General features: G+C 37.1%; 3 protein-coding genes across 6 annotated transcripts; 1 reads left to right on the top strand and 2 right to left on the bottom strand.

The window, feature by feature from the left end:
* Positions 1 to 2,110: 2,110 nt before the first annotated feature.
* Positions 2,111 to 8,602, bottom strand: LOC119990679 (FKBP12-interacting protein of 37 kDa-like). Its single transcript, XM_038836731.1, has 12 exons — positions 8,415 to 8,602; positions 8,270 to 8,331; positions 8,148 to 8,184; positions 6,969 to 7,056; positions 6,779 to 6,843; positions 6,618 to 6,695; positions 5,696 to 5,743; positions 5,081 to 5,134; positions 4,455 to 4,616; positions 3,962 to 4,031; positions 3,668 to 3,723; positions 2,111 to 3,028 (listed from the first exon to the last, which is right to left on the bottom strand). The coding sequence occupies exons 1-12, from the start codon at positions 8,472 to 8,474 to the stop codon at positions 2,861 to 2,863; spliced, it is 948 nt and encodes a 315-aa protein (XP_038692659.1). The 5' UTR covers positions 8,475 to 8,602; the 3' UTR covers positions 2,111 to 2,860.
* Positions 8,603 to 9,518: 916 nt separating this feature from the next.
* LOC119990622 lies at positions 9,519 to 13,969 on the bottom strand. Its single transcript, XM_038836627.1, has 4 exons — positions 13,811 to 13,969; positions 13,339 to 13,469; positions 10,890 to 10,994; positions 9,519 to 10,310 (listed from the first exon to the last, which is right to left on the bottom strand). Exons 1-4 carry the CDS (start codon positions 13,886 to 13,888, stop codon positions 9,833 to 9,835), a joined length of 792 nt encoding a protein of 263 aa, XP_038692555.1. The 5' UTR covers positions 13,889 to 13,969; the 3' UTR covers positions 9,519 to 9,832.
* A 1,949-nt stretch (positions 13,970 to 15,918) lies between these two features.
* LOC119990951 lies at positions 15,919 to 21,794 on the top strand. Of its 4 annotated transcripts, none has more exons than XR_005466110.1 (8): positions 15,919 to 16,159; positions 18,973 to 19,083; positions 19,173 to 19,808; positions 20,211 to 20,290; positions 20,445 to 20,825; positions 20,896 to 21,004; positions 21,110 to 21,184; positions 21,416 to 21,794. XR_005466110.1 is itself a non-coding variant. In XM_038837097.1 (8 exons), exons 1-7 carry the CDS (start codon positions 15,991 to 15,993, stop codon positions 21,173 to 21,175), a joined length of 1,530 nt encoding a protein of 509 aa, XP_038693025.1. In that variant the 5' UTR covers positions 15,919 to 15,990; the 3' UTR covers positions 21,176 to 21,184; positions 21,416 to 21,794. The 4 variants fall into 4 exon arrangements, 2 of the variants coding, with proteins under 2 accessions (XP_038693025.1, XP_038693024.1); XR_005466109.1 differs by having other exon boundaries at positions 21,321 to 21,794; XM_038837097.1 differs by having other exon boundaries at positions 20,918 to 21,004.
* The last annotated feature ends 828 nt before the right edge of the window (positions 21,795 to 22,622 follow it).

The following is a 22,622-nucleotide window of genomic DNA, read 5'->3' as shown; positions in this document are numbered from 1 at the left end:
CTACTATATGTTACCTAATAAGAAAACTATATAATAGCCTAGCATATGGAAAACAAATAGAGAGATCAATTTTTTTTTTTGGTAATCGAGAACGACATCATACGAATTTATCCTTTGTACATCCGATATAGACTTAAACTAGGGTGGTCATATCCGCCTGCAGATAAGTTTTCCACCCGACGACAGGATAAGTTGGGTCAAAGCTCAGCATGTGGTCACAAGGATATTGCTCCCAATGAAAATCGAACTTAGAACCTCCCAAATAAGAAATCAATATACATACATATGAGGAGGAGGTACACTGCAAAATATTCTTTGAAAAAGAAAAGTAATAATAAACAACTTTTTACTTCCAAACCAGAAAGGGGGGGCATGTTAGGTCATTCTCAAAATGGGTTGATTGGATAGATGGATGGGAAAAGGGGAAAAAAAAGAGTGGCAGGTCCCAGAAAGTGTGCTATGGTTTTGTGCATATGTGTGTTATGCATGTGAATGTCATAGTCCACTAGAACAAGAGTGATCCTCCTCCTCAATCCTCATTCTGTGCCAGTAGGTGGCCCCCAACTACAAAGTTTTAGGCTCACTATTGCCCTAACTTTTTTGTCTGATTTTATGCATTGTAGGTTTTCATTGAAAGGGAGAGATTCTCTCTTGCCACTAATTTTTTGGTCCATCTACTTGGTTTACTCTCCAGAACTTGTCAGTGAAATCTTTTTAAATCTACTACTCTCATCTCATGTAACCTGTATCATCTTTTTATCTAAGACTGGAAAGGAACAAATGTGCATGACTGCATATTGTACAAGTATTCATGTTTTTTTTTTTTTTTTGGTTTCGGGTTGAAAAACGAAATGTGCATGAACGCCATAATTCATAAAAAAGTGAACGGACAATTGGCAATAAGAGCACTTTAGACAACTTAATTATACAAAGGTCATGGACATTTTTAAAATTGTAAAAAAGTACAATTTAAGGGTAATTTGGTCATCTGACTTAAGATATTTTTTAGTTTATACCTACAATACCCTCCTTCTTCTTCTTCTTCTTCTTCTCCCTCCAACTATCCAACTTCCTCTCTTTCTCTCATTCTTCTCTACTAAAAGTTATCTCCTTCTTTCTCTTCTTCTTCTTCTTCTTCTTCTTCTTCTTCTTCTTCTTCTTGTTCTCGATCTGAATTTGTTCTTCGTTGCCTTCTTCTCCGTTTTTGGTCGAGTTTCTCCTCTCTTCATCGCCTTCTTCGTCGTTGCTCAATCTGGACTGCGTCGAGTTGCTCTTCCTTGTTTTTGACAGATCTGGACGATGCTTCGTTGTTCAATATGGGCTGTGCTTTGTTTTTTTACAGATTTGAACTCTGGTTCGTTTTTTGCAGAGATGTATCACTATAGTATCACTATAGTATCACCATAGTATCACCAACACCAAAAAATCACTAAAATGATACAATGAAACTAGTATGCATACTTCATCTTCCTAATTACTTTTCTTTTCTTGATTTTCTTTTCTTGGTTACCTCTCTTATTCGTTTTGGAAAAACATTTACAAGTGCAGAGATGTATCACTATAGTATCACCAACACCAAAAATTCATTAAAATGATGTAATTGAACCAATATGCATACTTCTTCTTCCTAATCACTTTTCCTTTCTTGGTTTTCTTTTCTTGGTTTGTACATCTCTTGCTCGTTTTGGAAAAACATTTACAGCTGCAGAGATGTATCACTATAGTATCACCAACACCAAAAATCCACTAAAATGACATAATTGAACTAGAAAGACATGTAATGCAATCAAATTTACATTCTAACATTTATATCATCATTTTATAAGCAAAATATATAAATTGAACACTAAATTGGATCTTCTATTTAAAAGTATCACTATTGTATCACAATTCGTGGAGAGAGAAAATCAAATTTGAGGTTATTTTGGTAAAAGATGATCCCAGTGTACTTTTTTAAAAGGATGTTTTAATGACTGCACTTTTTTACAATTAAGTATAATCTGATGTACCGGCCTCCAAAAGTCCCAAAAGTGAATGAATCAAAGTGTTTCTTTTCACAGGGTTAACGTTTGCAGGAATTGGCAAGAACGAGCAAGTTGGATCAAAGTTGGGATAAAATGCCAAAATAATGGTCCATGGTCCTTAGATAACTACATCAGTCCAAGGCCCATTTTAGGTGGGCCTAAAGCGTGAGAAAACAATGGCCCAAGGGCATCCATAAAGGAGCCCAGCCATGTAGAAGAATGAATTATTAGCACCGACGTTCAAAACGTTTCTTTACAAAAGAAACAGGAGTTCAAAACGTTTTAGAAAAACAACTCCTCATGCGCACAAGGTTCTTGCAGCAAACAGGATCGAGCACAAGGTTCTTGCTGCAAGCAGGATCGAGCACAAAGTTCCTGCAACGGGCAGGATCGAGCACGGTATCATAGCTTAAAACGTCTATTCATCACATATCCCAGGCATTAGTGCTCCTATCTACCGAACACAACCCACGCATCACCTCTTTCCAGCACGCAGTGGCAGCACAAATACACAAGGATACGAAAACATGATAAGCTACTATTGGGGATTTCATCAGCCAACAGCAATCAATTTCAATCATGCAGAAAAATGAAATTCGCTCTAGATTTCCTCCCCTCCCTCCTGTTTTGACACTAGTAACTTCCTAAAAGTGAAGACTAAACCTTACTAAAGCCTAACTTAGCGAGAACATGCCACCATGTGAGACATCTACCTTAACCCAGCCAATATTGGTAACAAACAAAATAACGTGCTGATAAAAAGGGTACTAATATGGGCAGGAAGAAAAGAAAAGAAAGAGTCTATAAGATACATGGACTGCCAACTCTACTTGACCCTAGTTTTCAGTTTGACCAGATGCAATCATATTGTCATTAATGTTAATAGGAGCTACATCAGGCTTCACGTCGTCCATTTGGCTCTCCGGGTTCGGCTCAAACCTCTGCCTTTTAGACTCACGAACCTCACGATCCTTCTCTTCTAGCTTCTCTTGCAAGATAAGAACCTGCGATAGAAATGTTATAGATAAAGATCTTTGAACAAGTATCATGATGCAAAAGAAACAATTGGAAAATATTATCCATTTGCTACACAACATCTCATGTTTCACAGTGTTCAGCTTTAAAAAAGATTTAGTCTGGCAATCATTGTTTTTCGTGCTTCGGCATATTTCATGATAAAAATATATGCATTAAGTACTAACAGGCAGACGCACAAGAAACTGACTAAAACTCCTCCTGGAAGTCCAGTTGGAGTTTCACGCCTCATATCCAAAGTAGTTCAACCACAAAATAACTACCGTTGGAATCTTAGAATACAACCTATGTTATAAATGCAAGTATTAGAGTCAAAATAAACTCAACCATAAAGCACAAGTCATCAACTATATAATATGTGCTCCCCCACAAATTAGTTTTATTTGATCTTGGTGAGAAATTGAGAATACGCTACAGTTTGACTACCCATGGTAAATACGTCCATAGCAATCATGTTGTGATTTTGAAGAGCTTCTTCACAAGCTAATACCTCACAATAGCAATGATATTAGTTGTTTGCTCTTTGAGCCGCTATTGTAGTTACGTTCTTTAGTTTATTCTTAAACACCCAATCAATGGGTAGAAAGAAAATGGGATAGAAAGGAAACCATTTCATGCGAACTTTCCACTTCATTTGAGAGCCCTTCCATATGCTTGCACAGCCCTGTAGACAACAGCACATAAGAATTAAAAATAGATGGAAATGTGACTACTTTATCCAATACCATATAAGAAAGATCAAAATGCCAGACTGATTACTAGACAGTTGAGCCAACCACCATCATAAGAAAGGTGGTTCTGAGTAGCCAAACTCATGCACAAGAGCAAACTGTTTACATAGAAAACTATAAATAAAATAGAATCCTATCAAACGATGCTAAAGCATCTATAATATAACTAACCTTCAAATTGAGTTCTGAGTTCTGCATTTTGAGATTTCTGCAAGGCAAGTTTCAGTGCTAATTCATGCATCTGTAACCAAACAAAAATTTACAGAAAAACATCATTTAGCATTAGCATTAGACCATTAGTGCATTACAGAAGAATGAAAAACAGTTGATGAATTTCAATATATTTTCATAATCTGATCATAAAAAACTATCACACCAGTGTTGGGAAGTCCTATATGACAAAAATGTGTCGTCTATTTGTAATCATACTTGAAAAATAAATTTCAGGTCTACTCAAAATTTAAAGCAAACATGAATATGAAACCCCATGAATGCAGTATCCCAAACATGAAAATTGTTCATGAACAATTTTCTTAAAGAATCAAACAAGGTATTGAGACACAAAACTTAAACTAGATTTTCTGAGAAAGAAGAATCGAAGTAAAAACATTATACTCAAACCAACTCATAAATTAGTGCATGTTCCAAAATGAAGCTGAATTACTTTTCCCTCAGCAGCCTGTTTGCCTATCTCCTCATTTTCCTCCTGCAGCGTCCGACATTTGGCCATCAGCATCCTCCCATTCTTGTTATATGGAGTAAAACTCGAAGCGATATTGTGATCCTCCATTTCCTTCATCTTTTTGTCCTTCTCTTCAATCAAATTCTACCATAAAAATCCATGAAAATAAAAATAAGTCATCCATAAACAAAAGGCACAACACAATTCTCTAGTACAACTTGGATTTTCTACTTCAACTTGTTAAACTTATTGACCTTCTAAAGTAGAAAATAAAAAAGAAAGAGCACAAGACAACTCTCTTGATCCTAGGCTCCAAGAGAAGTTTGAGGTTCAGCACATCTTACGACTTTAACAACTATACATACATAGACTGTAAGCAGCTACATCAGGGCCTTATTAGAGTCCTAATTCATCAATCAATGATTCAAATTCTTGAATTATACTGTTTATTAAAGTAATAATCTATAAGTTACATTTTTTCAAAATTTTATTAAATGTGTGTATTTCACTAGGAGTGATATATAGCTTCTTTTTTTTTTTTTTTTGAGGTGATTCAATGTGTTCCATTTAATAAGATTTGGTCCAAATCAAGACATTTGAGAACAAACCTTCAATCGAGTAAATTCTTCATGAATTGCTGGATCTAGAAATAGCCGCCGTACCTGTCCCATTAACCACAATAGCTAATTAAGCAAGTAGCAGAAGTTGAGCATATTACTTTGGCATCAAACCATATTGGTATCTTTGATAATCAATCTGAAGCCTGGACAGTTTCGAACCTACACGAGCATAAAAACACTCAACTCTGACAGATCAAGGAAATCAGTTACAAAGTACAATCTGGATTCATAAGTCCATACTTACAAAAGTATAAGAACATGTAGATCTTACAAACACAATAACGCAACATTGAAGGCAGCAGATTGAAGAGGAGGAAAGGGGGAAAAATTCACTGCATTGTTGCTAAAAAAAGGACTGCCATACAGAAAGATTTTCTGCTGCAAACAAATTACATTAAAAAAAATTTTAAAAAAAACAACCCGAATTCACTCCTATAAAAAAGAAAGGAAAAGAACAAGAATTGGCAAGGCATTAGGTCATTTTTTCTTTCTCACTATGCCATAGCCTTTCATATAACTTTCACAACTGCAAGGATCAGGCAAAGAACCAAAAAACAAAAACCAGAACATTCAGCAGAAATAATGGTACACATTTATAAATACCTGCACCGATGGTGGCTTGAGTTGCGCTTTCAAATCCCGGACGGCAGACTGGAAAGTTAAAAATCAGTCTTAGATGGGAATAACATGAGATGGTTGCCCAAAAACAGGCATTCAAAAATGACAGTTGGCATAAAAAAAATTAACCCAACGGCCAAAATAGCTGTTAAATAACAACTTTTTAAATAGATCGGTATAACGAATAAACCAATTGCTTCTAAAGTCATAAGGGTTCAAAAGATGTTGGAACCTTAAAAATGATTTTTTTTTAGGGCAACCATGATAGTTGAAGAATACTCCTAAACATGGCAAAAATTGATATATATGACATACAAAAAAAGATAGTACCAGCTATGGCTGACAGGCTGATGATCACCTTTGATTAAAAGGGTATAATGAAAAAGAAAAATGAAGATCACCCGTCCAACTTGTTCCATGTCATTGAGCTTAGCTATAGTAAAAAATAATTGCATCCACTGCACCCGCTGAATTCTAAACTTCCACCCCATCCAGAATGCAGAAACAAATAAAAAATGATTCACGTGCTTATTTTTACCAAGTCATTTCGAAAATCATAGCATCTTTCGAAATGAAGAATTTTATAAATTACACAGTAACACATGTTCCTGTTTGCTTATCCTAAAATTTTCCAAAAGATACCAGGACAGCAGTACTAAGGCACCCTACTCAAGTTCAACATGAGATTCATATGAAGTTTAGCAGGAGATTCATGCAACTGTAAATTTATTTATTCTCCTAATAACTATTCCTACATGTTCTTTATGTATTTCTTCGTAACAACTCATGCATCTAATATTTAAAATTATCCGTTTAGAATACATACATAAAAAACATCATGTATCTGCAACGCACTATGAGGAAAAGACATCCCTCCACCAACAAAAGGAGAAACAGAACTCCTCACCTTCAATTCCACTATCTCTTGCTCCCGTTTCGCAAATGTTACAATAAATGCAGCTTCCTTTTTCTTTGCTTTCTCAAGCTGCTAAAAGAAAATACAAATGAGCCCTGCACAGTATACTAGATTTCTATGATGCTAAAAAATAGTAGCAAAAAGCACTGAACCTGTTCTCTTAATGACTCCTCAGAGTATCTCAGCGACCGAAGATAATTCATCACTAGTATAGGTTCTACATATAAAGAAAATAAAAATGCATTAAAACAATCGGACAGTGTGACAAGACTTGAAATAGTCCTCAAACAGCATACAAATGCCAGAATGAATCATATGTAAATCTCTAAAAATGTCGCTAACCAGGAGTTGTGCCAGCAGGTATGAAGGACTCATTCTGAAATAAAGAGTACCATTTTCGAATTTCTGACTTCGCAGCTTCAAGCTCTTCCTGAAGCCAATATGATCATAAATAAAGAATCGTGTATGTTTTCAGATAAAGAATCAGGTATTTTTTTCATCAGCATGTGCCACTGATTAGTATGCAATCACCAGAAAGCAAATTCAAATACATAAGATCCCTTTCAATCAACATGTAACGTTTTGAAATACAGGACATAGCTGCAAGGATTCACATGCAAAAAAAAAGGTAGAAAACAAAGGAAATTCAAATAACTAGATCTATCAACATACAAATAGAAACCTTGAAATATTTGAAGGACAAAAAGCATTCACCCATAAAATGAACAAACAAGAATATGTTTAAGCAACAAATTCCAAAAATATGAATAAACCAGTGATTGACCAGATATTGGAGGAAAACAGCCCATCAAATCTCAGGTAGGTTGCAAAGAGCAGGACAACCATCAAATTTTAGTTTTGTTGCACACATGGTAAAAACAACATTCATTCCCTTAGAAAGGAGCGTAACCATTGGTAATTCCAGCTGTCAAACATTTTTTAACCTTCTTTCAGTTGGTGGTGGATACTGGATAAATACTAAATAGCATTAGTTTTGGAGGATGAAATCAGAGAATTTTTTTTCTCCCAAGCCCAGTAAAGCCCCTAGGCCAGATGGCTTTAATAGCCCTTTTCTTTATAAGAGTGATCCTCAGCTTGAACTTTTACCGCAAAATTGCCTTGCTCCGTAACCTTGGCCTACCTTTCTTTTTCTAGTTTAGATTATATGACTCATACACGCGTTTTTACCAGATTTCGATAAACAATTTATGTTCAATGTGATGCTTCGGACAAGGGTAAAGCAGTTGAGTTGTTCTTAGTCGAGAAGGCCACTGAAGTTCCTTACTAAGAAATTAAACTAACCAATGCACTTTGGTGAAAGCTATCCATCATTGCAACACTCTTTGGCATTGTAAAAACTCGTGGTCGATTATAAGCTAAAGAGATTGAGGTTTTTAGAGTAACATGAGAATCTTAATCAAACCCGTAAAGCCTAGAGCTAATTCCTTCTAGAGTTAAATTCCTCGGAAATTTTCTCAACAAAATAAATCAAATAAATTTACACTACGAAATAATACATACTTGGCATGTAGCGAGGTTAACCTTACACTCCTGAAGACTGCAATCGAAGACAAAAACTCAGAAGTTAGCGCAAAGTAAGCAAGCATTCGTAGCATAAATAATTAGCGAGGGAGAGTAATTACGTTTCACGAAGAGTCAAAATAATTCCAGTCGTGGCGCCAGGAGTTTCTGGTTTTGAATTTCCCTGGAAGAAGACAGAACAAAAAAAGTCTAAACCTAAGTGAGAGTTGCAGATGATAATTTAAGGCGATAGGTTTTGATTTCCACCTCGAAGGAGGGAAGAACATCGACGAAGCCAATGTCTTGGTCTTGGAGGTCGGACGGCATGGCTGAGAGAGATCTGATATCGGCGAGAGATTTGCGAAGACGTGAGCGGGAGACGAAAGGAAAACACTGCACAGAGAGGGAGAGAGAGACATTAATACGACGTCGAACTATTTGTGCATTTGTACGAGTATGATTTCAACGGCCGAGGGGTTAATAGAAAATCAAAAGGTCAGGAAACAACGACGTATGGACAGTGATACGACGTCGCACATGATGCATGCTTCTAAGCCATGCCATTTTGACCAGACTATTTGCACTCCCCATATTCCCATTGACACCCTATTTCCCCCCAAAGTCCAAACGCGACCCTTAGCCACCCCAAGTCGCTGGCCGGTGAACTCTAATCAGGCATTTCGATGTCAGTTCCGGCCAGCCAAGAGCTGGGTCAGGTTCGTCTTTGGCCGGTGAACTCATTGGTGGTGGTGGTTTGTCGTTTCATCGCCGAATCGGAGCTTTTTCTTCACGATGGCCACGAGCTTCCGAGGAAGATTCCGGAGGCTACAGGAGACGGTTTGAGACGAGGTTAGTTGGGTTATGCTCGTGAGGGTCGAGAGAAGCTTTTCGGTAGGTCAGTGGTCAGAATAAGCAGTGGCAATGGTGGCTGATGATGGTGCGATTCTGGAGGTTACAGACGACGATTTGAGACAAGGTTGGTTTGGTTATGCTCGTGAGGGTCGAGAGAAGCTTTTTGGTAGGTTAGTAGTCAGAATAAGCAGTGGCAGTGGTGGCCGGTGATGGTGCACATGAGAGAAGAGAGGGAAATGGGGTGTAAATGAGTTTGTTAAGGGCATGTTTGGTGGTTTTAAAAAGTGTGGTGTCAATGGAAATCTAGGGAGTGCAAATAATCCCCACCACAAGAAACGATTTTACCTTTTACCCGGCCCGTTTCTGGGTTTGAGGAATGGTCTCTACAATAGTGCCCTTTAATAGGAGGGTTTTAGTTTTAAAGCGGCGCCGTTTCAGGTAAAAAACATCTTCAAGGTCATGGCCCCTTCATTTCAAATTTTCAATCAAAACAAGTGCTCAATACACACAGCCAACAAATACCCTAGAGAATTAACTGTCATTGCTTACTAGGATTGGCGAATGGAATGCACATCCATCCGAACAATAAGAAACCAGACATTAAAATCTCACTTCAATGGTCAAAACAAATCAATCTAATCAGAACAATACAAGGATACCATACTGTATGACACAGCATTAGACATTATTCTTTGGAAGATACAACCGACAAGTCATGCGCCAACTTGAGGCTGCGATTGTCAACCAGCTAAGATGTCATTATTTCACAAAGTTGAAGCCAGGAAATACTGTACAGGACGGATCCAATTTGGATTTGTATTTACAAAAGGGAATCATTTCCGGTCCAACCTCACCAAATGCTCTTGATGTTTTGCTGCGGCCACCTTATCAGCAGCTTCACGCTTGAGTGCCCTCTTTGCTCGTCGACCGGTCTTCATATCTTCTATTGGCCCTTTCTTCTTGGGCTCACGTGACGAACCAGCATCTGACTCCTGTATTGGCCCTTTCTTCTTGTGCTGACGTGACGAACCAGCTTCCAATTCCTGCATATTTGCTCGATACACCGGCCTAGCCTCTTGGCGCCCTCCCCTCACATAACCATTATCACCCCATCTTCGGTTTCCAATACGAAGACTTGAGGAACTGCTGAAATATACTTCATCCAGATCGCCATCATCCCCCTCCTCCTCATATGGATAGTAATCTTCAAGACCATCATATATATCCTCTTGCTCCTCCACAACCATAGGTTTAAACCAAGTCGCTCTGAGAAGCAAGCACACACTCTCCTCGAACATGTAATCATGAATACTGTCAAAAAAACAGATCATCAACTCTACAAGAACCACCACACACTCAATACTTTACCAGAAAAGAATTCAGAAGATTTTCTCATTCAACACTGATAAGAATTTAATGTCCGTGTACAAAAGAATTTGAAAACAGTTCATCTATTAGTTTCACAACTTAGTACCAGTCACCATGCAGTTTCCCATAGTAATTGATTGCCAATTCTTGGTCCTTCCAAACAACTCCAAAATAGAATCCACTCAAATTTTTGGCTAGCCTACCAATAAAAGGTCAATATATTTTATAGCATCATCACCATTTATTTTGCTTTCCTTTATAAGCTCCCAAAACTGCAGTTTAAACAGCACACTCCAAACCACCACCTCTCCCGAGGAAGAAAACCAAAAAAAAAAAAAAAACTCTTTTTGATGGTTTAGGAGTTTATAGATGAGATTGTATGTATATGTCTAATGATAATTCTCTTTGATCAAAACAATTTCAACAAAAAACCAGGCATGTTTAGCATAGACATGCAAAAATATTTTCAATCATTTTGTGCTTGCATAAAGAAAGAGAAACAAGAATTGGCTGCAGCAATACCTGCCATCAAGTGTGCGATGGACATTCAGGAACTCAAATGGAAGTTTACATTGAGGGCATGTGGGCTTTTGACTGTAGGTGGCCCATCTTAGGATGCAAGTCACGCTGCATATAAGAGGAAACAATTTAACAACGATAAACATTGCTGTTGCAAGCCATTCCTTAATTTAAAGGAGCAAAAACCATCACCAGAATTCAACAAACAAAATGTAGGTGATCATGCAAATCCTAATGGTATGGGAATAATCTAGTGGTTAGGAGCTTTATTGCTATCGCTAGGATTATAAGTGTTTTACTTCTCCATGTAAACAAGTAGTTTGCTTCGCTAACATGAAAGTCTTGTATAAGCTATTCTAATAAAGAGTTTTCCTCCAAGATTTAAAAGCTTGTAGTGATCCATCAATTTCACTTTTAGGTGAAACTTCATAAAGCCTAACAAGAGTCTAGGACTGAAAGCCTATAAAGCTTTTTTTTTTTGCAAGATTTTCAAACTTTTGTCATCTATTGTCAGAAAACTTCTAATAAAATTTAAGAGATGGCTCTGAAGGAACCAACATAACAAAAGTATGCTTTATCATTGTCAGACAACTTCCAACAATAACATTAGAGATTGCTCTGAGAGACCCAACATAACAAAAGCATGCTTTACCAGCATCCACTACATTCCAATTATTGCAGAATGCAGAGATGACAGCCCGACTGAGATCGTAACAGTATTTTTCACTGATCAATTACCACTTTTATTGAAGGTGCAAGAGTATCTCAGCTGTCACAGAGGTCAACAAAGTGACAAGTAACGGTATGTTCACCAGAATTCTAACCCCATGAAGTACCTTTCTAACAATAGAAATCACAAAAGGAATCGAGTGCCGCAATTTATCACAATTTTACACCCATAAGCAAACACATACAGAAACGTGTGCTGCCACAGGCTATGCACCATGAAAGGAGAAGTAAAATTTTAAAACAGGATACCGTGAAAAAGTAGAAAAGATTCCAAACACGAAATTCCAAATAATAATAGAATTGATCTAATGATGCTGAATGTCGAATAACTGTGTGCACGAAATATAGAACCAGCACAAAACAAAGAACCGGCATTGAAAGTGAGGTGTATTCATGGAAGAATTCCAAAAGACTAGAATGAAATAAACTCAACATACCTTCCTTATAATCTGCCAACCTGCCCAGTAAAAATTTAAACCAATGGTCTCATAGTTGACTAGAAAGAATGAATTTTATAATTCACTCCTCAACTATTGTAGGCTTCAAAGCAATGATGCAAGTCACCACAGACTTTAAAAACAAAGAAGCAAATAAAAAAGTAACAGTATTAGCCAAAATGCTGAAATATTTAGATTAGGAAAAGGTAAAAGAATGCATAAATATTATATAAACGCAAGCATCAAGTGGCCAACATCCTATTGCAAATTATCAATCCAAAACTCACACTCACTCAAGAAACAGATTTCACAAGTAAACCTTCTGAGCAGAGGCCAATGTCCACGCATCCAAGGGTTATCTAAATTTTTAAGCATGCTAGGCCTAAGTCAACTTAATTAACAAACTTACAGAACAAACAAGTACACATAAAAGGCCATAGTAGGAGCCTAAGAGAGGGTCTAGATTGCACACTTAGTTAAATAATGTGCTGATACGACATAAAGCCCCAACAGATTTTCAATGCAATCGTGAAATAGGGGAAAACATGATCATCATCATCCAAGCCTTTATCCCAAAAGTTTGGGGTAGGATGCAAAAACATGATACCAAAAAAAGAACCCCACAAATACAGATGCACAAACATGATAGAGAAAAAAAATATTTCCACTACTGGGCACAGTAGCATAGATCACAAGCCAAGGCAGAAGAAGGGCCACATTTACATTGGGTCAACATGGCTTGGCTAGGCACCAGTGACTTAATATCCCTATATCAAGCCCATAAACATGATCTTAAACATCACTTATTTCCTTCTCTCTTTCATTGAAAGAGGCATTGGCCTCATACACATAATTACCTTAACATTTTCTTTAATGTATCTAACAAAGAACAATTCTATAGGAGGCAGAGGCAATATTGGACACATAAGTTATCATTACTCGGCACTGACACAACCATAAGAGGGCTTAAGTAGTTAAGTTAATCATGACTGCGTTAACGATAAAATCATATAGCAACAAACAAAAACACAAAACAATCACTCTGAGTTCAATGAGAAAAAATCAAACCATAGCCACAGCAACAAGAGCAACAAAAACACCAAAAGAATTCCAACCTATCCAAAAAAATCAAATGAACAAGCAGTATCACAACAGACACAACAGTGGAATTAGCAAGAAAGCACAAAGCATAACGGTGGCCTTTTGATTTTTGAGAAGACAAAGTACAACCATATTCCAGACAAATAATTAAATGCCAAAGAAAAACATGGATTGATTAGACAAACCAGTATTCGTGCTCGCAACCTTTTACAAGAGCAGCATCTTGAAGAGCTATCTCATCCAAGCATATTGCACAAACCCCTCCATGACTCACACCCCCGATTCCTTGAATCTCTGCTTTAGCTCGCGATCCATCCTGTTCCAAAAAAAAAAAGATGTAAACTCCGCTGCGACTATTTTGGAACTTTGGTCCTCCAAGGAAAAGGTTGAAAATAACACTGAATCCCTTACACACCGCCACCGAAAATCCTCAAACGGTCAAAAGTGAACATTCAACCACCGATACAAAATAACTCTAGCATAAAGCAACGTAAAGTAAACTATTATCGTGTTCCCTCTTTACATTGGTTTCTCAGGCACCAAACAACGAACACAAATTAAAATTTCATTTCCTGAGATCAGCTAGATCTGCTACAGCCTACAAGAGAAACCAAAAGAAAAAGAAAAAAAAAAGGCAGAAAAATCCGAAAGAAATACCTGATCCTGAAGGGATATATCGTGAAAAGCGTTGGCAAGCATATCACCATCGACCTCGATTACTGAAGACATAGCCATGGAGAACGGTGAAGACGACAACCCGCTAATTTATCGTAAGTTTTACTGGTATAACCTAGAAGAGAACCGCCTTTTATTACAAATAAATACAGAGAGAGAGAGACGTCAAAAACGAATAGATGCGGAAAAGTCTAAACAAATTTAATTATTCTATTCGGATTCCAAGTAAAATTCTAAAAGAGAGAGAGCCACGGGAGTACGGGACCGGGAGGTGGCCAAATGGGGCTGGTTTCAATCAAGTGGGCCGATAGCTTGAAGCCACTATGACTTATTTTGGGCTTACTCCTTCTTCATATATTGGGCTTGGCCCTTTATACTACTATTGGGCTTTTAATTTTTTTTCAGAGAAGCCCAAAGACCACCGGAACTGTAATCTCACCTCAACTTCTCCACAATGGTCGACTGTTTGCCTTCTCTCAAAACAAGCAGAGACATGAAAAATTCTAAATTTTAACTTCCAATAACTACTGGTACTGGAAGGTTTATGATCTAGGGTAAAACTAACCTAGTGTAGGCAGTTAGAACATTAGAATGTAAGCGCATCACTGAACAAACCAAGGGCCAAAAAAAAAGGCAAATCAACTAGGAACATGTACCTTAATATAATTAAGAATGTGAAGAGAGAGCATCACACCCCCGCTGCAATGTTAAATCACAGCCCCGCTGGGAGGTAAAGGTAATAAGGTATGCTTGTTGCAAGAGGGGAATGATTATCATTTTCCTTTGGCGGAAGCAGCTGTTCCTTGATGACACTTCTGTTAAGCAGCCAAATGGACTCAAGTTATAATAGCTGCTGCAATGTTAAATCACATTGTCTGGAACCAAGCCAGATCTCTTCATGTCTCCAAGCAACTGCATGCATGCCCGGTCAAGATGTTCATTCCTCGAAACCAAACCAATAAGTGAACTGAAAGTAACTATATCAGGAAGAACGCCTTGGTGTAACATTTCAGCAACTCTAATGTGTTATAAGTAGCAGCATCAGGACTCAGAGCCCATATGAAACATCTCATCCAAATTTCCTTTGCTCTATCATTGTCCTTTCTTACAGACTTAAACAAACAATTTATAGCAGTATTGTATGTAAAGAGTCCTGGTTTAAAGTCCATGCTTGACATTGAATTCATTAAATCAAAAGCTTCATTTATGTGCCCTTCACGGCAATAAGCCTGATCAATGTGTTATCCATCACAATATCTGGGGAAACCCCACTCTCTTGCATTTCAGATAATGTTTAGTGAATAAACATTCAGCTCAACTCCACTCCTTACAACTTTTCTATACACTTCCCAAGCAAAAGCAACCCAACCCACCTTGACAAGTCCACTAAGAAAAGTATTTGCTCCGATATCATGTTAGAAAATCCAGCTCAAATGCTATAAACCAATATTGTTCGCTTTAGGTCAAAGACCTACATGACTTTGATCTTCTTGGACCGTCACAATTGGTTCTTAGGCCCATAAAATGAGTTGCTTGTGAGAGAGATTGAATCTTTGTTCATATATCACTTGATCGAGTTATGTTAATTTGATGTGTGATAAATTATTAACAACTGAGGAAAAATTTAGAGAAAACCGCATGCAAAGAGCAATGATAACACATGACAACAATACCATGATGAGATGGATTATATTTATTGTCTAAAAACATTTAAAACTCAAAATAAAATGCCCTGAAATTCAATTAAATTTAGGTTCCGTTTGGTTTTAATGTAGTGCAATTGTCATAGTAATCCTATTACGCAAAATCATAATACCAAGTTTTGATAGATATTGTGATTATAATTTTATATATTATAAAAAAGGTACAGTTATATACTAAAACTAAATTTAATTAAATTACTATATTAAATTAAGTCACACATAATTTCTGATATGCTGATTTTGGAAAAGGAATTAACGGTGAGATTTATGAGCATGAACTAAAGGGGCCGAAACAGGAAATATTAAAAAAAGAAGGTCCAACAGGTTAATTGTAGGAAATAAGCGAATGAATGTAAATATTTTTAAAAAAAGGGCAAGACAAAAACAACTCGCTCCTTCCTTTTTAAGTTCCAACTTCCTAATCCCTCCAATTATCTGCCATATCTGATTACGATTTCTATGTTTGCAGTGATTGCATTCAGGTTCATGCAGCACAGAGACGACAAACCCATTTTGCATTTTCTTCTCTTCGTGCTTATGCTTAAACGAGTTCCTCTTTTTGAACCAAAAAATACAGTAATTCACAGTGAGAGAGAGAGGATTGCCTGGAAATCAAAGACCATGGAAGGTATAATTCTACCATTTTTTTCTTGATCTTTGATCACTTCATGGAAATGGGTTTTTTTAATTTAAGCTATTTTGGGTGCATTGAAAAGTGTTGCTGCCTCTTTCTGTCTGCCAGTGATAGTTGAAATTGTGAGTAAGGGATTTTGGCGCTGGTACACCCGGATGAACTTTTGTAGAGAAACCTGGGCGAACTTAGGATTTCTTGTTAATATTCAGTTTTTCTTGTTCATTATATTAGTAATAGAATCCAACAGTTGAGTCAAGATCTTTGTTCATGCTGATATTTATGATGTTTGTTTGCTGTTACATTGTTTTTATTCTTGTTTACATCACATATTTTACTTCTACTCCCATTCTCTATTTTCTGGTAATCATTCCCCTGTACTGTTTAAAGGCTGTTGTTCAACTTCAATGTAAATGGATTCTATCCCTTTTTGGTTTCTGTTAGGCTTTTGCAGTGGATATTTTTGTGTAGATTGTCACGGTTTTGTTATCATGGATCCTGGAAAATGTGTTTGGCAATTTGCAGTGTTTAGCTTATTTCTTTACACCGTTGCCAGGGAAAAAAAGATTTTAAGTAAGTATGGTATGGCAAGATGAGCATGTGGCCTGCACATAAATGTTGGTTGAGTAGTTTATCACCTCTAAAGAACTTTAACCTTCACTATGACATATTGGGCATCGTAGTTTGGATGATCTACAAAAGCAGTATCTATTAGGATTTTCATCATCTGCATTCATGAGACGGAATAAAAGCTTTTATTAATTAACTATTTGAATGCTTGTTTTATATAGTAAGCATAACTTAAAGTAAGAAATAATGTTACATATATTGCCGTTTATGGTAAAGCAACACATGGTGCTTAAGGCTCCTGTAGCGGAGGTGGAGACTGGGCGGGCAGGTGTTGCAGACTTATCCCCACATTTTGGAGAGAGTTTCCGTGGTTTGGGCCTTTGACCCCTGGATGGTGTGTAGTTTCACCAATAGGCCTATAAGTATTTCCTATATGCTATGAGTACAAGATCAAGGGACGTATTTAACTACATAAGTGAACCGGGGTGGCTATTTGTGGACATTTATATGTTTTTTTTATAAGCCAAATATGGTTTCCTGAGAGTCAGATGACTGGTAGCCTCTCTTGAATATACAGGACTGAATAAAAAAGAAGCAAGATGCTTACATTTATGTGAAAATTCAAGAAAATAAATTAAGATTTAGTTTTACAGGTAACTTCACTCTCATTTGTGGCCTTAGTACTTCAACTGCAATCTTGGTCTATGCCATTTATGATATAATCGCTTGCCGCTTTTTAGTGAGAGGATTATCTGTTGCTTTGCCGTCATTAGGTTGAAGGTACCCCTTATCTTTGCAAGGCTTCCATATTGAAAACAAGCATGAACTCTTGGAAAAAAACTAAAGTTTCAGTCTGTTGTTTCATTTAGGAGATGCAGAATGGATACTCGAATCTCGATTGCATGTAACTATGTAAGAAGTGTCTTCATTGGTTATCTTTAGGTGTGTATGGATATAGGGGTTTGGCGAATATCATTGTAATGGAGATTTTGCTTAAGGCTTCCTAATGTGATCAAGTATGTCTATAATAAACTGCTTGCTGTTGGCCAGTTCAATTGGAGGTCACCAAAGAGATAGTTAATGGTTCAGTTCAGCACTCTCCCTGGTTTCTGAATTGAAGCTTTATGGTCTTCTTCTAGCATATGATAGTGTCATGTGCTTTTAGCAATTGGAAAACAAATGTTTATTAGGATTAACTGTTTTTGGAGTATCTTTTATACTGTAATGTGTTTACCTGGAGAAAGTTTTTGTTGGTACTAAGTAGTATTAATAATGTTACTCTATACAGTATACAGGATGTGGGTAAATGGAAAATGTTGGGTGGGTTGCATTTTTCCTCCGGTTTCCTAAGTGGAATAATGCAAAGAATGGAAAATCTTCTATCTGCTTCTGTTTCTTTGCAGCCAAATCAGAGAAAAAAGATGATGGAAAGTGCGGGCAAGATGGTTGGTAATGCACCTTTTACCAACCACTTCTGCATTTTCTTCGCGTACTTATTAAACGCATTTACCCCATCTAAAAGACCATAGCACTAAAACGGTTACTTATTTATCACTTCAATTTCTCCATCCAGCTAAAACGGTGAAGGCAAATATCCTGATGGTTACTAGCCAGCCCCTCCTACTAAATGCATCAATGGATTAGTGTTATCATCTTTCATCTATTGCCATTTTTGCTATCTTCTATCCATCATTTCTAGCTGCCGGATGGAGGTAGAGTCATGTAATCTTACAGGAAATATGCTCGTATAACCTAGATGAACAATGAGGCCTAACATGTGACCAAATGGTCAATTTACTTCACTATTGCCTATAGTTCACAGGTTCAAATCCTGGCAATGATTCACTGCAATATGGGGGTAAGTCATACGTCTTATCCTTTCCTAATCTTGCCTCCTCCACAGGCGCCTTGTGCATTTGAGTAATTGAACCTTAGACCTTAGTAACCTACAAGAACATTCTTGATGAGAATTGATTTGTTCAGCTGACTTCTTGAATTAAGCTACTTTCCTTTTTCTAAATTTTCTACATGTTTCCTAGATTTGGCTATTTCACGAAGCACGTTTCGTATGCGATAGCTTGAATAGTGTGTATATATTTAGTTTTTGGCTGCTATTATTTAAGCCAGCTCTCCTAGATGGTAACATGGTGATATGAATTATGAAGCCTGCCATAGATGCCGAATTCATGATTAATTTATCAATTGCTATTATTGTTTGACTTCTATGTTGTTAATGTTAGATTCAAGTGACTCACATTCTGAAGAGACAGAAATTTCTCCGAAGAAAAATAATAAGAAAAGAACGCTCAAGACACCAGCCCAAGTCATGGCTTTGGAGAAGTGTTATAATGGTATTATCATTTCTGTTGCCTTATCATCGTAAATTTTTCAGTTGACCTCATTCATTATATTTTTGAAGTAAAAAATGTCACTCTTCCAGAGCACAAATATCCTGAAGAAGAAATGACATCATGGCTTTCACAACAGATCGGATTGACACAAAAGCAGGTATCTGGTCGGTTTTGCCATAGAAGATCGAAAGATCGAAGATTGGGCGATGATGCATATGCTAATAGACGACAAGATCATTCAACTGGACAAGATCGTGGAAGTGGAATGCAGCAAGATTCACTTGGCAGCACTAAACAAGGAGATTGTAGGAGCATTGATCCAAAGGAAGCTGAAAGTCTCTTCAACCATGATTGTCCAATTGCTAACGACATATACAAATGCACTTGTCATTATTCTGGAAAAGCTATTGCTGCAGATACTACATCATCTGAAAGTGCATCCTCGCAATACATGTTTTCTTCTCGACGCAGATACATGTATGACAGGGAAACTTCTGGATATCAGAAGCAGAAAGTAGCAGTCACGGAGAAAAATCTCAAGGAAGCCAAAGGATATAAGCCGTCTGGATATTTGAAAGTAATGAGTAAACTTGACAATGCTGCAATAATTGATGTTATGAGGCGAATGGGGAGGCATTATAGAGAGGACGGTCCACCACTTGGTGTGGATTTCCAGCCACTTCCTCCAGGTGCATTTGAGCTCCATTGTATGGAACTAATCCATGGTAAGAAAAAATTTGATGTGTTGGCAACTTTTTTTAGTTAACTAGTGCTAAACTGGTTTGCCTAATAATTAATCTCGGTTGACTTAGTTCACTTTCTTTTTAAATTATGTAAAACATTTGTTGGTTTTCTATTCTTAGTTTGAAGGAGCAACTGCACGCTTACTCACACATTGAAATTAGTTATTTGATGAGTGATTGAATATAACTGCCACAATCGAAGCTTAATAAAATGTCGGCTAAACATGGATTTACTTTTGGCAGCTGCTGCTTTCTTTTTGATTTTTACATTTTCATGGTTTTTTGGAAGCACATCTGTTTAGTTTTCTTAGACGTGGCTTTAATTTTATTTTTTTCTGGACGGAGTTCTGTAGTTTCGATATTTATTGCTGAATGCATATGCAGGACCTTTCTTTGATAGGGATCCTGTTCATGTTCATTCCAAAGATGTTGTAGGATTTCAGAGACGCCCTAGTCTTGGCACCGTAAGTTGACTTTTTCATGCTCTCCGTTCAATATTTTTGGCAGATTTGGTGAAATCCCAGCTGTTCACTTTATATCAATATATTTCAGGACCCTCAACACTCCTTAATCTATTTAGAGAAACCTGCAATCTCATATATGAACTTATTTTTGTAGGTTGTAAAATCGCACCGCCTATTCAAACAAAATCCTAGTTCTTACAGCTATTCCAATTCTATCTCTGGTCATAATACTTCTGTGGACATGTATGAAGATTCTGCTAGAGAAATGTCCCTTTATAGTAGTAGCAGCAACAATAGGGCAAACTCTGAGTATGATCTCGAAGGGATGAGATCAGACTCTGCTCCTAACCATCTTCATCTCCACTACGACAAACTAAAAAGTGAGCAAACAGCACCATGGTTTCATGACTACAATATTGTCGGCCCTAAGGTGGTCCAAAGGGATGAATCTTTGTCAATACCTTCAAATATGAAACTTGGGGGACGTAATTTCCTCAGTACAGAGGGTAGAGGACTACCTACAAGGACGATGAAGGTTCATATTACCAGACACTTCTGTCTAATGTACTTAACTTTGCAAAAACTCACAATGTGTAGCTCTATAGTATGTAAAGTGTCTCTTTGCAGGAGGAGAAGCTTTATGTAGAGAGGAAGACAGTGAAAAAGTATCGTAATCCATTTATTCGAAAAATGAATCCGGAAAATGAAATGAAAGTAAGTTTGATGCTTTTGCGAATTTCTGGAAACATTATATTAGCACACTCACATTAGCATGTGCATGCATACATGAATGCATATTTCTTGATGTTTTGGTTGCAGGTTGGACAACAAGTTGAAGCTAAGTTTCCACACAAAGATAATGCGGCAAAAACATCAAACTATTGATTTGGCAAGGTGAGTTGTCGATAAATATTCACATTGTCGATGGCATATCTTAATTTAATTTTTCACTTTCCGAATGCTTCCCAAATATTTTGGTTGGCATCATATGTCCCTTTTACCATTTCTGACTGCATTTTATATCATCTAGATCTGCCATGGAGAACCCCTCAAGCTTCAATTATTATCTAACCACATAAACCAGCATTTCCTCAGATCAACTATGTGCTGGTTAATGAATTGCAGAAAGTACAAGTTCCATACATGCGAGATTGTACAGGCGAATGTAGAATTCCACAACACAGGAATGGTGAGGACTTATTCACAACCGAGGTAGGAAAACTAGTACTGGGAATCAAAAACTTCATTAGTTTGTTTTGGCAAGTAGTTTGGACCTTTGCATCTCATGTGGTTGAAGAATCTTTCTTTATTCTTTCCAAAATAAGAACTTTCATTTCTGGTTTATATGTTTATGTCATCAGCCATGGCTGATTGGTAGTACAACTATTTAGCAATAGCTGATCAAGATATGAAAATGTGTCATGCTGCAGGACTTTCTTCATCTTCAGCTATTTACAATTTAATTTATTGCTGAACTATTTTCTTCTAGTTTTATGTGCTTTGTGGGAGAAACATACATTTTCTTTTTTTGATGAATGATGCTTGTGAAGTGATCTTAAATGTGTTTATAGTAATAAAAACTTTTCGTTTTATTTTTGTTATTTTATTGTTTCCCGTATTTTCTAAAATGAGCAACCAGTCGTGTTCTTTTATGTTTTTAGCAAAAAAATAGAGTATGGAAAACAAGTATACCGAACAATTTCATATCCCGGGACAGAAGCCCAATTGTCAGAAGCTCAGCCTACATAAGGGCCCATAGGCCCAATTAAGAACTTTGGCAAAAAGCCCATTTACGTATAAGACCCAATCCTCAATGGTTGGAATGTTGGATCGTTTCTGAATGAGTCCAGCCCAAACGTTTTTTAAGGGTCGTGCCCGACTCAAGCTAGAACTCCATTTTGGTGCCAATGGCATAGAGGTGGATTTGTATGATTTCACTTGGGGGTTGGCCCCGCTGCGTTGTGCCCCTAGTGAATGGATCCATCATTGGGGGGCAGTGCTATATCCAGATCACACAAACCTAGAAAATGCTCGCAGCCGATGTCAATTTTTCTCAAAAGGCAACGAAGAGGGGACCAGAAATGCTAGATTTTGTGTGGCTAATGCTCACTACTTTTTTCTTTCTTTACAGTGCATGCATCTTATCTTATCGTATTGGCCCTAATCAGTAAGGTCATAATATTAAAAAAAAGGGTGGTTCTTGTTAAAAAGGATCAAACTACACATGCATAAATTCATTACTTTCGCTAATGATAAGATGGTTGATAATGGGTAGTTAGTTGAACAAAACTTCATAAGATAATTTCGTCACCAACTATCGATTATCTTTAAC

The sequence above is a fragment of the Tripterygium wilfordii genome, chromosome 22, assembly GCF_013401445.1.
Source record: "Tripterygium wilfordii isolate XIE 37 chromosome 22, ASM1340144v1, whole genome shotgun sequence".
NCBI lineage: Eukaryota > Viridiplantae > Streptophyta > Magnoliopsida > Celastrales > Celastraceae > Tripterygium > Tripterygium wilfordii.
This window is presented reverse-complemented; position numbering and strand designations above follow the sequence as displayed.

Coding starts and splice junctions, on each gene's coding strand:
- LOC119990679 (XM_038836731.1), bottom strand. CDS start 8,474: ATGCCGTCCGACCTCCAAGACCAAGACATTGGCTTCGTCGATGTTCTT. Junction 6,844..6,968: donor ACCTGCTGGCACAACTCCTG/GTTAGCGACATT, acceptor CTTTATATGTAG/AACCTATACTAGTGATGAAT. Junction 3,724..3,961: donor ACTCAGAACTCAATTTGAAG/GTTAGTTATATT, acceptor TGTTGTCTACAG/GGCTGTGCAAGCATATGGAA.
- LOC119990622 (XM_038836627.1), bottom strand. CDS start 13,888: ATGGCTATGTCTTCAGTAATCGAGGTCGATGGTGATATGCTTGCCAAC. Junction 13,470..13,810: donor ATATATCCCTTCAGGATCAG/GTATTTCTTTCG, acceptor TTTTTGGAACAG/GATGGATCGCGAGCTAAAGC. Junction 10,311..10,889: donor CATCGCACACTTGATGGCAG/GTATTGCTGCAG, acceptor TTTTTTTGACAG/TATTCATGATTACATGTTCG.
- LOC119990951 (XM_038837097.1), top strand. CDS start 15,991: ATGTTTGCAGTGATTGCATTCAGGTTCATGCAGCACAGAGACGACAAA. Junction 20,291..20,444: donor GACGCCCTAGTCTTGGCACC/GTAAGTTGACTT, acceptor TTATTTTTGTAG/GTTGTAAAATCGCACCGCCT. Junction 20,826..20,917: donor TACCTACAAGGACGATGAAG/GTTCATATTACC, acceptor GTCTCTTTGCAG/GAGGAGAAGCTTTATGTAGA.